Raw genomic sequence first — 14,306 nt, forward strand, 5'->3', positions numbered from 1 at the left:
GTGACATGGAGTAGCAGCGATCTTGCATCATTTACCAATGATTTCCCAAATTTGCGAGAGAAGCCAGTTGAATGGTACAACGGGTTGAACGATTTGTGAAGATTTCGCAGGTGTTGTGGGTTGATCTAAATACTTTGGCCCATATTTATACTTTTTGATGGAAAATTGCATTTCCACACTTTTGCATCAAAGAGTATAGCGCCGGCTTGCGACATTCCAGAGCACCAGCTGGGAGCCAGATTTATGGAATCATGCAAGCCGGCGCACTGGTTGGGCTAGCATAAGAAAAAAATGACGTTAGCCGGGTGGGGGTGGCGGTACAGGGGAAGGTTGTTTTGCCTCAAAAAATGACGCAAGGCTGGTTAGAGGCAGAAAAAATTGCTTTTAGCCTGCCTAGCGTCATTTCCTGATGCAAAACCATCCATTCCACATGACCCCTGTCTTATAAAAGACAGGAGTCATGCCCACCACCCCAGTGGCCAGGACAGGGGACAAATGTCCCCTGGGCACCTGGGATGGGTCCCCCATCCTCTGGAGTCCCTCTGGTGTGGGTGGGGGTGTTCCTGGGGCTTGGGGTGGGCACCTGTGGGCTCTTTCCATGGTGTTTGACCATGGAAATGGGTCCACACGTCCCCTCATCTGACCCAGGCATTAAATAATGGCGCTAAGCAGGCTTAGTGCCATTATTTAGTACCGCTTCCCCCCGTCCACCATTTTTGCACGGGAGGATAAATAAGGCGCTAGGGGCTTAGAGTAATTTTGTGGAAGGAATGCCTAACTTGCATCTCATTGACGCAAGTTGTTTTCATGCATCAACAAAATTACGTTAACTCTTATATTTTGGAGCTAGACGGGTCTAGCGTCAAAATATAAATATGGAGTTAAGTTTGCGCTGAATTTGCATAGAACAAAAAATTTAGCAAATTCAGCACAGAGTATAAATATGCCCCATTGTTCGACATTGCTGATCCAAGTGATTTGTGAGCGGAATGTAAAATAGCTGTTCACAGGCCTGAGAAGGAACCACCTAGGAATCTGGTAAACAAGGGTCCTTCAGCATTGGTAATGAAGAAGTATCAGGAAGTCATAACGTTTCTGAAAGGAAATGTCCATTGGGTTAAAATTGACAGGACAACTCAAGAACCAAGGGAGACGATATGTGCCTGTTATGAGAGATTGCTACAGGCATTCAAATAGTATAGTGGTATGGAGACTATAGAGGAAAAAGATATGGGACATTTTGTGTCAAGGTTTGTGATGGGTTTGAGACCAGAGATTAGTTTGATGATCCGTCAGCATTTGATTTGTTGGCAGGATAAGTCCATTGATGAGATTATGTATTACGCTAAATACTGCTATGATGAAATAGAAATGAAGCAGAAAAAAATCAAAAAGAAGTTGATGCTTGCTCAGATGAAAGCAGCTCAAAGAACTAGCCAGATGCCCATAGATGTGAGTAATGCATGGACAATGCAAAGTGTAAATCAACAATCAAAAAATCCAACACAAGGGAGAGGTGGAGGTGTCCCACTAGATCCTAGTACAGGAATGAATATTTGAAGAGGTCAACTCCATGTTATGTTTGTTCCAAACTGGGATATTGGAAGCGGGAATGTTGTTTAAATCCTGCTAATCAAGCTCAAAATGCAGGGTTTGTACCTTCGCAGAATATTAACTTTAATCAGATGCAGGGAGTCCAAAGATCTAGGAGTCCAAATTTCAATGTGCCCTAGCCCCAACCATGCAAGTCCATCAACCTCCAATGCCACAGCAAAATGCTACCGGCATATGTCAACATCCAAATCAAGGCCTGAGGGTGAGTGTGAATGAAACGTTTAATGGAAATCCATTCCAGCAATATCTTTTGTTTGAAATGGGTGAAGGAAATGGCTCCTTCGCCTATTTCAAACAACAGATATTGTTGTCTACCAGCCTGATGGTGCCTGACAGGGGAGGTAGACTGCGTACTAGCCGCAGTCTTAGAGGTAGACCACAGTGGAGCATTTGTAGATAGTGAAGTGGATGGCCACCCTGTGTCAGGTGTGGTTGACACTGGTGCTACCCGCTCTACTCTGAGAACAGAAGTCCCAAACCTACCCCTCTCGGGAAAAACAATCCAAGTTGTTGATGTGGAAAATAGACAGATGACAGTTCAGGAAACCGCCCCAGTTTCAGTTAAAATAGGGTCCGTTGAAGACAGGCACACGTTCATATTATGTGACCATAGTCCAGTGAATCTCTTGGGAAGAGAGATTTGTTGGCAAAATTAAATTGCGCCATTTATTGTACCCCAGGAGGAACAGAGGTTTATACTCAAGATGGAGATGCTACTTTTAAGTTGATGAAAAACTAGACATACTGCACATTGCTTGCTTTAACAGTCGATGATCAGCCCTTGGATTTGAGGGAAACTGTTAAGCATGAAGTGTGGGATTTTTCAGGAAAGGAAATTGGACTGATAAAAGGTGTCGAGTGCTATACAATGGCAGCTTATGAGTACAGCCTTTGCACTGAAAATATATGAACCAAGTTTTTTCTGATCATTCGTAAGTAAAACAAACTCACGACTGAAGCTTCCAATCAGCTCTCCGTCCACAAACAACTGACACTGTGGAATGATGAGTCAATCAAACGCTTCGAATGGAGTTCCATATTACATCATACATTTATTGTTTAAAAATGCTTTACCCAACTTAAGCACTTAAGCACACTACATGGCGCCTGTCCAAAACACTGTCAAACCAAATGTTGAGTTTCCAAATACCACATAATATACCTTGACACCTAAAATGATTGCTGGAATAACTCGATAATTCAGCAGGGAATTCTGAAGGAGATAATGGGAAGTCCTTCTTCAAAAACAAAACAGAAAGTACAGGATTAAACAAGATTTGAGAAAAGTAAACAATATCTTTGTTCCCTGTTGCTCTGTGGTACCGAATCCAGCTGTGATATGATTTCAAATTCCATGTGAGGCTGAGTGGTTCACTGTCACTGACCTGTGTCAGGCCTTCTTTTTTATGCTGCTGCATGAGGACAGTCTTTTCCTTTTTGCACTCCGGCTCAGAAATAGGGCCTTAACATGGTGTTATATCCCACAATAGTATACTGAATCTCTTTTGATCTCTAATCAGATTCTAAAGAAAAATCTGGAATCTTTGATTGGCCTTGCAATTCAGTCTTGATTCAATACATCAATGACCTGATGGTGGTGTTGAATACTCAAGAAGCATGTAAACAGGGTACTATTGCATTATTGAACCACCTGGCTGAGAATGGACATAAGGTGTCACCAAGGAAATTGCAATATTGTCAAAAACAGGTTCAGTACCTTGGACATCAAATTGAGAAAGGAGTAAGAAAGTCATTAGAGAGGATTTCAGCTATATTGAAAATGGGTCCACCAGCTACGCAGAGGGAGGTCTGAATGTTTTTGGAAATGGTAGGCTATTGTAAACAGTGGATCCCCAGCTTTTCCATAGTGGCCAAGCTTTTACAGAGGCTGACACAAAAGGATGTGCCTGATCCAGTACCATGGGACAATGACTGCCTTCTCGCATTTCTCGAGTTGAGAGAATCTCCCTGTCGTGCCCTGGCTCTAGGAATGCCCAATTATAATAAACTTTTTGCACTTTTCTGCAGGGAGAGGGAGGGCTGAGCTCTCTCAATGGTAACATAAATGCATGAAAATGCCAAGAGACCAGTGGCATATTTTTCTGCTATAATGGATCCTGTTGCATCTGCTTTGCCTGGCTGCCTTAAAGCAGTGGCTTCAGTAAGCAGTGCAATTGAGAAGTGTGAAAATATTGTTATTTGTCATCCATTAATTGTATACATGGCCCATTCAGTTGAACTCTTATTGACGAGGAAACACACTCAATATCTTACTAGAAGTAGACTTACAAAATATGAGGAGGTGATTTTGGCTGCGGAGAACATTACCGTTAAACAATGCAGAATTTTTTATCCTGCCAGTCTATTGCCAGTAGTGGGTCAAGGATCAGTTGAAGACTGTGAGGGATACCGTGATTGCCTTGATGTCACTGAACTATGTACCAAACCCTGACTGCAAATGATGCAAATCAGGAATTCTAGGAATGTGGGCATCAGCATACTGGTTCAGCTGAGCCTCCGTGAACTGGACATTGTGATTGAGATGTATCTGAAACTTTCATTGTCATCTGGTAGCGTAGTTTGTGCACATATTAGAGACATTTATATTGATTGGGATTGAGAACTTGGAAAGACACTTGGGGCAGATTTATGGAACGTGGCACTGCACCTAGTGCCGCGTCACTTTCCCTGCACCCCTTAGCACCCCCTTACCGCCACCATGTGTGCACTGTATTTAAAATACGGCACACCATGGCGCAGGAAAGGGGGCAATAGTGTAATTTTGTATGACGCTATTGATTTATTCTGTAGGAGTAGCGCCACAATATTGGGGCTACTCCTGCAGAGTACATAGGGGCCCATTTTAAAGAATGGAAGCCCCCTTTTAACACCTGGTCTTGAGCAGGTGTTAAAGGTTCCGTAAAAAATGGCGCAAGGAAGTCTCATAGATTTCCTTGCACGATTTTACTGTCTCCACTGATGGGGGAATGCCCCCTTTGCATACATTATGCCTGGCGCAGGCAAAATGTAGTGCATTGTGCCACTCTGTAAATACGGCGTGATGATTTTGGCCTCGTTGGGCCACATTAACATCAAAATAAATGATATTAATGTGGCGAAAGGTGGCGCTAGGGTCCTATAAATATGCCCCTTAGGTCACAATAGAAGAACAAGGTTGTCCTTTAGAAGAACACAGTGTAGGGTAAGGAAGCCTCGTGAAGATTTATATGTATGAACTTTTAACATTTGAAATATATTTTCCTGATTGTATAGATCAAATCAACGAAGAGACATATTTTGCACGATAATGTAGCTGATTCTAAAGATTCAACACAGTTGTGGGGAGAAGAAGCTTAATATATGCATCATAGTAAAATACAAAATCCACCACAAGAGAAAAATTACTGAAAAGTATATCTGTATTATTCTGTAGGTGCAAATCACCGAATCACAATTCATTATATATTAAGCCATAGAACTATTCCTAATGTATCAAATCATACCAATTTATATAATATATTAATACAATTGAAACAGGCCAATAATTGTCATAACATCATCACCATCCACATTATAATAATCAGCATTTCTTAGTACTGAAATTGGCGAACCTGCCAATGCGTGTCTCGTGGAATCTCCGCATTTTCAGAGCAGAACCAATTACAGAGATTAAATTGTAGAACCTTATGGCCCTCATTACAACCCTGGCGGTCGGTGTTAAAGCAGCGGTAATACCGCCAACAGGCCAGCGATAAAAAAATCAGGATTTGGACCATGGCGGTTACCGCCATCCAAAACCGGCGCTTTAACACACCGACCGCCAGGGTGGTAATGGCCGCTGGGCTGGAGACTTTGGTCTCCAGTCTGGCAGCCATCACATTTCCACCCTAGGGATTATGGCCCGGCCTACCACCATGGTTTTCGTGCCAATCTCACCACCAAGAAAACCATGGTGGTAGGCATTATCAATGCCAGGGAATCCCTTCCCTGGCACTGATAGGGGTCTCCACCCCTCCCCCGGGTTCTCCCCCACCCTCCTGCTCCCTCTTCTGCCCCCGCACATATACACACCCACACGCGCACCCATATACACACATGCTCACACGCATACCCACTTCCACCCACGCATGCAGACATACATACCAACACACCACAACACACACCAACATACCTTTGCACACACATGCATTCACAACACACGACACTCACAATCACTCATTCAAGCATACATTCAACGTGACTCACACCAGCATGCACGCATCCCAAAACATACACACGCCCCCCCCCCTACATACACACAACACCCCCCTCTCCGGTCAGCAGCAGCGTCCGCCAGCAGAACACCGCCAGGCCGTATCATTGCTCATGATACACTCAGCAGTGTTTTTCTGGCATGACCGTCAGCGGTGTCCGCCAGATTTCTGGGCTTTTGTCTTTAATTTAATTTGTTGGTAGGAGTTTCTTTGCAGTGGGAAGTCTGCCTGAGTTTGGTGTGAGTAGACGACTGGAACATCAGAGGTGGGGGCGGTGCAGCATTTCCTGCATATGAGTTGTTGACTGGCTTATGAACGCAGACGTTTTGGTAGAGAAGATAAAACCCTGATTGAGGTGCATGCCGAAATGTGGGAGTCCATCTCAAGCTCCAAAATTAGGACATGGATGGTGCAACTTAAATTAAAAGCCAATTAGAAAAACATTGCTTGTATATTTTTATTTTGATAAATAGTGAGAACAATATTGGATTCATTGAAAAACCTTCAAAATGTTCTTACATCTTGTGAGGCAATCTTTTGTGTGCATTTTGTTCAAGAAAGGGCTAAATTCCAGCCATTTTGTCATGAAAACCACATCAGACAAAAGTATGTACAATATATTTAAATAGAAATGATCCCACAAATCAGACTTGTAATAGAGTTTTATGGGCTAATAGCTGAATTCTCTAGAGGTCCTCTTTATTTTTGGCATCGGCAACCATTTTTTTTGCTATCGCTTTTCACTTCTTAGTTAGCATACCACCATGTCCATTTATCACTTCCTTTACTGAGCTCAGTATGTCCATGGAAGATAATCCTTTGTAAACAGAGTTTTCTTTTCTGTACATATGTGATCCTTCCTCAGATCCACTTTCCTATGTGTTGGACCTTGCTATTGCCACAAGAGGCTTAAATGTCATCGCCTGAATTGAATGAAAGTGCTCTTATACCATTGTCCTAAACCAGCAGTGTCCAGCAGTGGTATGCAAGGGCCTTAACTGTGCCAAACTAAATGTGTGTTAATTGATGCCATGTAAATATCCTGATTATCTGGCCACCTAGGATCAACTTTAAATATCCCTGTCCTACACCACTAACAAATGGTTTTCCTCTGCTAAGAAAGCAACTTACTTTATTGCTTTTCAAGATCATAAAATGGGGAAGGAAATATTGCTACCAGGTTAACAAACTGATGGTTTAAATGTAACACACAGCATACAAAAGGCCTAATCTAACTAGAAGACTTCAACTTGAAACTTATTTTCATCATGTGTGATTGACATTACCTTTTACATGAATCTCTTTTTGTTGGCGGTTGCTTCCATGCTTGTTCCGCACCTCACATTCGTAGACTCCACCATGCTGGAACTCCGCAGCCATGATGGTGACTGTGCTGTTGTCTGGTGAATAGGTAAGAGAAGAATTGTAGGGGGTCCTCCAGTGGTATGTAGGTCCTGGAAACCCATTTGCCTGACACTTCAACGTCACCTTTTGCCCTCGGTAAATGCTTTCTGAAGGGATGATTTCAATACATGTGATATCTGGCTTGTCTGAAGATGAAGAAAGAATTGTTTAATGGGCATGCTTCAATTTACTTTCGAGCCACAGATGCTGCACAGTTTTAGTATTTGCAAGGAATTCCATAACTCAGTTGTGTCAGCTATTTTGGGAGCAGTTGTAATTATGCTATACCCATGTTGAAACCACCAGCCACAAGAGGAATTACCATGCATTAAGAGAATCCCTCTTGACTGGTTCAGTCTACAAATCCCAAAGTGCACCAGCATCTGAGGATTTATACATTTTATTTATGGTCTATGAAGATTAACTGGTGTGCGTACAGCTGGTGCAATCCACCTGTCTCATTTAGAAGAGTGCAGCATTTCCACTGGTTGAGTCTCAGATGCCTCGACCAGTGGAAACCGTTGACCTGGCAATTCTTACTTCACTGGGCTGTCAGGTCTTAATGATGGTCACCTGGCTTAGCGGCCTGATCTGCATAAAAACTCTCTGCATGTCAGAGTTATTCTTTTTACACAAACTCCCACTTTAGAAGTTTAGTGGTCATATAGAGTTGGCATTTGCCTTAAAATGGTAGATGTACCATTACGGAAAACTTGACATCCCTCAGACCCATTTATAGGCTGGAGACCCACTGAGTTCCCATCTCTATACACTCTTGACTCTGTAGCCAATCTACAACTTCACTGCTGGAGCATAGTGGTGGGCACAACACACAATTTAGGGTGGGTTGTCCGTAACTTGTTTTCCCTATTTAGGATGGCCATACAGGACACTCCTTGTCCATTGGGGTGATGGTTAATTTTGTTGTGCTAGAACAAATTCACGCTTTGAGAGTTTGTTCTTGCAAAGCAAAATATTTTGCTGCACAGACACATCAAACATAGGCCCATATTTATACTTTTTTAGCGTTGCATTTGTGAAATTTTGTGACGCAAAAGTGGTGCAAACGTACAAAATTCAATTATATTTTGTAAGTTTGCGCTGCTTTTGCGTCAAGAAATTGCGCAAATGTGGCGCTAAAAAAGTATAAATATGGGCCATGGTCTGCACACAGCAAACAATCTGTGTCATCAACGGAGCTGCCACATAGACTGCTCCACTGTATTCATTGAAGGCACCAAGGGGCATATTTATATTCTGTTTGCGCTGAATATGTGGCAAAGAATTTGACACAAATTCGGCGCAAAACTTAACACCATATTTATACTGTGACGCCCGACACCACGAACGTCAAAAGTCAGCACTGAGCGTCATTTTCTGGATGCAGGAAACCGCCTTGCGTTAATGACATGCAAGGTAGGCGTTCCCGTCCAAAAAATGACTTTAAGGCCTGTGCGCCTTATTTATACTCCGCGTCATTTTGACGCACAGGAGGGGGCGGGCCTTAAAAAATGGCACCCAGCCTGATTTTGCCGTTTTTTAACGAATGGGTGAGGGCAGATGTTAAGGGACCTGTGGGCTAATTTCCATGGTGGGAGACCATGGAAGCAGTCCACAGGTGCCCTTCCCTACCCCCAGGGACACCCCCTGCCACCCTCGCCCTCCCCTGGAGGACACCCGTGGAGGGGGGGACCCATCCCAGGTAAGTTCAGGTAAGTAGAGGTAAGTATATTTTTTTATTTTTTTAGGTGGCATAGGTGGGCCTAACTTGGGCCCCCCTACATGCCACTGTGCCCAATGGCAATGCTCAGGGGACAGAAGTCATTTCAATGGGGGTTGTGCGTCAACAAATGGCGCAAGTCCGGTTAGAGCCATGATTTTTTACTCTAACCTGACTTGCACCATTTTTTGACGCACAACCCCCATTCTTCCCTATGCCTGCGCTGCCCGGTTAGAGTCATTTTTTTTTCCTCTAACCAGCCCGCAGTACCGGCTAACGTCAATCCATAAATAGGGCGCCCGCTTGGCGTGTTGGAATGGCGTTAGCCGGTGGTAAATTTGTTGACGCAAAGCAGCACTGGCACTGGTTTGCATCAAAAAGTATAAATGTGGCTTCAACATCCTTCTCAGGCAGACAGGGATCTCTGTATCTGGCAGGTGGTCCTCTGCCAGGGAACAGAGCCTCAGCGGAACTCATGGCCAGGGAGTCTGACTTTAAACGATGTCCATAGAGTTACTTAGAATTTGATAAAGAAGGACCCTCGCTTAAAATCAGCAGAGCTCCCTTTGCGCCAAACTCACACTTCACCCACATCATTGCCCACCCTCTCCCTGCCAATGCATGTATCTCCCCGATCTCAGGGCCTGTTCCCCATAGCCACTGCTTCCTTTTCTTTACTCCACCGCCTGCCCTCTTCCGATGCATTACATCTTTTGCAGGTATGTGTCTGGCGTTAGTATGCTGACGCTGGACCCGATTCACAAAAGTAAACTTAGACCAAAAGTCTAAGGGGCATATTTATACTATGTTTGCGCCGAATGTGCGTCAAAAATTTTGATGCACATTTGGCGCAAACCTTGCCCCATATTTAAACTTTGACGCCCGACCCCGTGGACGTCAGAATTCTACTGCGTGCCTCATTTTTTGGAAGTGGGAAACTGCCTTGCGTAAATGATGTGCAAGTTAGGCATTCCCTTCCAAAAAATTACTTTAAGGCCTGTGCGCCTTATTTATACCCCAGCGTCATTTTAACGCACAGGAGGGGGTGGGCCTTAAAAAACGGCGCACAGCCTGATGTGCGCCGTTTTTTCACACCTGGGTCTGGGCAGGCATTAAGGGATCTGTGGGCTCGGAAGGGGTCCAGAGGTGCCCTCCCCTGCCCCCAGGGACACCCCCTGCCACCCTCGCCCACCCCTGGAGGACACCCATGGATGGGGGGACCCATCCCAGGTAAGTAAGGGTAAGTTCAGGTAAGTATTTTTAAAAGTTTTTTTTAAGTGGCATGGGGGGCCTAATTTGGGCCCCCCTACTTGCCACTATGCCCAATGACCATGCCCAGGGGACAGAAGTCCCCTGGGCATGGCCATTGGGCAAGGGGGCATGACTCCTGTCTTTGCTAAGACAGGAGTCATGTCAATGTGGGTTGTGCGTCAAAAACAATGGCGCAAATCCGATTTGAGGCCTGATTTTTGCCTCAGACCTGACGTGCACCATTTTTTGAAGCACAACCCCAATCGTCCCCTACGACGGCGCTGCCTGGTGTGCGTCATTTTTTTTTACTCAGACCAGTCCGCAGCGCCGGCTAACGTCATTCCTTAAATAAGGCGCCCGCATGGTGCGTTGGTATAGCTTTAGCCGGTGGTAAAATTTTTGATGCACAACTGCGTTGGCACATTTGTGCATCAAAAAGTATAAATATGGCCCTAAGTTTAGTCATAAAGTTTAACTTCACTCTAGTAAAGTTAGGCCCTGATTTATACTTTCACATGCAAAACTGCAATGCTAACCTGGAGGGGGAGGCATAGGGGGAACTAGAGGTTGTGTGCCGAATTATGGCGCTACACTGTTTAGAGGCAAAAAAATTGCCTCTAGGCAGAGTAATGCCATTTCCTGGTGAAAAATCCCCATGGTCATGGCTCCTGTCTTAGTAAAGACAGGAGTCATGCCCACCACCCAAATGGCCATGCCTAGGGGACAAATGTCCCCTGGGCATGGCCATTGAAGCCAGTGCCATGCAGGGGGGCGCAGGTTAGGGCCCCCGAGAGGAAAACAAAAATTATACTTACTGGGACCTACCTAGGATGGGTCCCCCATCCTACGGTGTCCCTCTGGTGTGACTGGGGGTGTCCCTGGGGCCATGACCATGCCCACAGGACCCCTAACACCTGCCCTGACCCTGGAGTTAAATAATGGTTGACCCCCTCCTCTCCCCTGTGTGTGATTTTAGCATGGAGAGATAAATATGGAGCTAAGGCCATAGAGTCATTTTTTGCACGGAAATGCCTACCTTGCATCTCATTGACGCAAGGTAGATTTCCACATCCAAAAAATTACTTTAATTCCATAATTTTGTCGCTAGACGGGTCTAGAGCCAAAGTATAAATATGGAGTTAGTTTTGCACTGAATGTGCGTAAAACAAATGAGACAAATTTGGCTCAAAACAAGTATATATATCTATGCCCTTTAGACTTTTGGTCTAAGTTTAGACTTTAGGTCTAAGTTTAGGCCATAAGTCTTAACTTAGGCCAAAAGTCTATTTTTACTCAGAGTAAAGTTAGACTTTTGGTCTAAGTTTAGACTTTAGGTCTAAGTTTACATTTGTGATTTGGGCCCGCTGTGTTTTCATGTTTTAGGGATTCAACCCAGATCATTTGGCTTTGCCAGGGCTTTTTGCTCATGTCATTGTGTAAAAGGTGAACTTTAAGCGGGTGCATTATGTGAATATTCCACACGATGATGCAAGTGACTCAAAATCTGGTCAGAAGAAATGGTTTGACTTCTCATGTATTCAGGGAATATAAACCTAATCTTAGTAGCGATAGGAAAGATGAATAACTCCTTGTAAAACTTTGATATTGCTAATAATTAACTAACTACGGTAATGAATGCCTGGAAGAAAATGATACTTAAGTACAATAAAACAAATACTTGATACATGATATGCTCCAGTAAACCTTGATAAAGAGGAGAATGTTTCTTCCTAAACGCAGCTCGTCGGTATGCGTCTACCAACATGCATTGAAGGCTGTTGGTTATCAGTGGCGGCTGACGACGTTTCAAAGTGGTGGGGGCTGGAGCAACAAGGTGGTTGCAGCATAGGGGGCATGGGCACATTATTAAAGAACCGCACACAAAGGCACACAAACCACAGACCTGTTGGACATAAAACCTCCCGATGCACACATTAAAAGCAGATAGGACACAAAAAGAGGCATGCATGGAAAACAAGCACAGAGACATGTTCTCTCTCATCAAAAGCACATTAAGGGTGAGGTGAGCTCTCTCACTGAAGCCATGGTTGTCACAAACACATCTTTCGAGGTGTCATAGCAAATACGCCAACAGCCCTCTCACAAACATACAAGCTGGTCACACACTGCCTCCTCGTTTTTACACGCAACCTCTGACTCTCAAATGCACACACCCAACACCTCAGTTACTCCAAAATATACACCTGGGCCACGTCAGAAATGGTGATACACTTTCACCTACCTATCCACATCAGACAAACCATCTCCCTCCTCAGCTTCATGAAGGAACTGAAGACATGGCCTTTTTAAACCACCTCACAGGTACATGCTACACTCGTCCCCCCCACCTAGTGCCTTGAGAACCTAACAGGTAAGTAGCTGCACTTTACAAGCATTGATTGATTGATTGATACACTTAAGCCCCCTTATGGCAGACAAATCATCCATGCCCTCCCTCAACCCCACCCTGCTCACATTAGAGTCACCTGAAGCTCAAAAACAACAGGAATTTTGGTGAACACGGAAACCAGAGTCAAGCTCACAAATGCACGCAGGAATCCAAAGCAAATGAATTACATCATTATAAAGTAGTGTTGTGCCGTCAGCCGAGGAGAAATTACAACTAAAATAGTACGTGCCAAGAAACAGTCTCTGCTCACAGACATTAGCCACAGGCACCAACCAACACAGACCTGAGGACCAGTGGTGAAATGAAACTTGAGGGGGCCTCCCTGCAAAGTCCCTGGAAGGGGTCGCTCCCCTGGACCCAGTCAGGGGCCTGCTGCCCGGGCACAGTGTACTGTGCTGAGGGGGCTCCCTGGAGTCTCACCCCTCTACACCGCAGGGGTTGCAGGGGCTGCAGGGGCTTTGTTAAACCATTGCCGAGGACCACCAGACTCAAACGGACGAAAGAAAAGCAACATCAAAACCATACTGCCCACAAACAGCAAGCCAAAAAACACCCTATAAGAATAAACTGTAGTTTATATTAGGTAGTGTGTTTACTTTGGCACTGCACGTCTTCCTTTTCATGCCAGTAAGGGTCTCTGCATTGTGCTATACGCCCCCTTCTTACATACCACCACACACTAGTGAAATCTACCATATCAGTAGTGGCTGCTGCCAATAACAATTGGTGGGGCAGCGCGGGTGGGGGGGAGGGGTAAAACCGCTGTATCAGTGCTTCTCTGCTCCCCCCACCCAATGCAGACACTGCTCTCATACTGTTACCCAGCAGGAGAGAAGCACCGGGATTGGTCTGAGCGGGCTGAAATGCTCAGGGCCTGGGAGCCTGCACTGATTCTCTACCTGGCTGTGCAACACAGCTCGGGTGGAGGGATCTAAGTGCGCATGTCGGTTTGGCCATCCTAAAATGGCCAGCCATGCGCACTTACAGTGGACCTCCCACTCCTCCCTAGCTGCTGCTGACGCAGAGGATGCCCCGCTCCACCCTAGACTGTGACCTGCCTGAGGAAGCTGCCTTTCACTAGTGGGGTGATGCACTTCCACCATTGCCATAACCGAGGGGCTGCCCATGTACCTTACCCTATCAATGCCAATTTCTCTTTCAATGTGAAAGTAAACATACGAGGATCTACACCTCCCTCTCAAGCCCCAATATCTTTTGTACACACCTAGACTTCGTTGACCACTTGGCCAATTGCAGCTGCTGCCACCTCTTTGTGTACAACACAAGCACTCCTCTCCCACCACTCTCCACCCTTTCCTTCACCCTGCACATGGAGCAAAACGTCTATACTCCCTTCCATTCACGTTGAAACACAACTTAAACTTCATTCGCTATGACAGCAGTGGCACTATGTTGCACTGCTGGACTTTGATTCTAGAACTATAAGGCATTTTGGGAGCTGAAGCCTTTGTGCACTTCAAATCAAAATGGGCTCCTGTGTTCCCATGAATAGCATGCAGTCATCTGGTAATTCTATGTATATCCAAATACCCAATGTTCTACAGATAGGTACATGTAGGAGGCTGGCCTGGTTTGTAGTGGGCACCTAAGGTACTTACACCTAAAACCAGGACCAGTTACCCTTATTAGTGAA

The 14,306-nt window shown here is 45.0% G+C and overlaps 1 protein-coding gene across 7 annotated transcripts in view; it reads right to left on the minus strand.

Annotated features, from left to right (window-relative positions):
• Window positions 1-14,306, minus strand: part of ICAM5 (intercellular adhesion molecule 5) — a 375,719-nt gene that overhangs the window by 34,025 nt on the left and 327,388 nt on the right. For 6 of the 7 annotated variants that reach the window (XM_069231795.1, XM_069231797.1, XM_069231794.1 and 3 more), the window contains one exon: window positions 7,154-7,417. The exons of the other annotated variant lie outside the window; for it this stretch is intronic. In XM_069231795.1, coding sequence (XP_069087896.1) covers window positions 7,154-7,417 — 264 coding nt within the window. The remainder of the gene's footprint in view (window positions 1-7,153; window positions 7,418-14,306) is intronic. 7 annotated transcript variants of the gene reach the window in all.

This window comes from Pleurodeles waltl, chromosome 4_2 (genome assembly GCF_031143425.1).
Source record: "Pleurodeles waltl isolate 20211129_DDA chromosome 4_2, aPleWal1.hap1.20221129, whole genome shotgun sequence".
NCBI lineage: Eukaryota > Metazoa > Chordata > Amphibia > Caudata > Salamandridae > Pleurodeles > Pleurodeles waltl.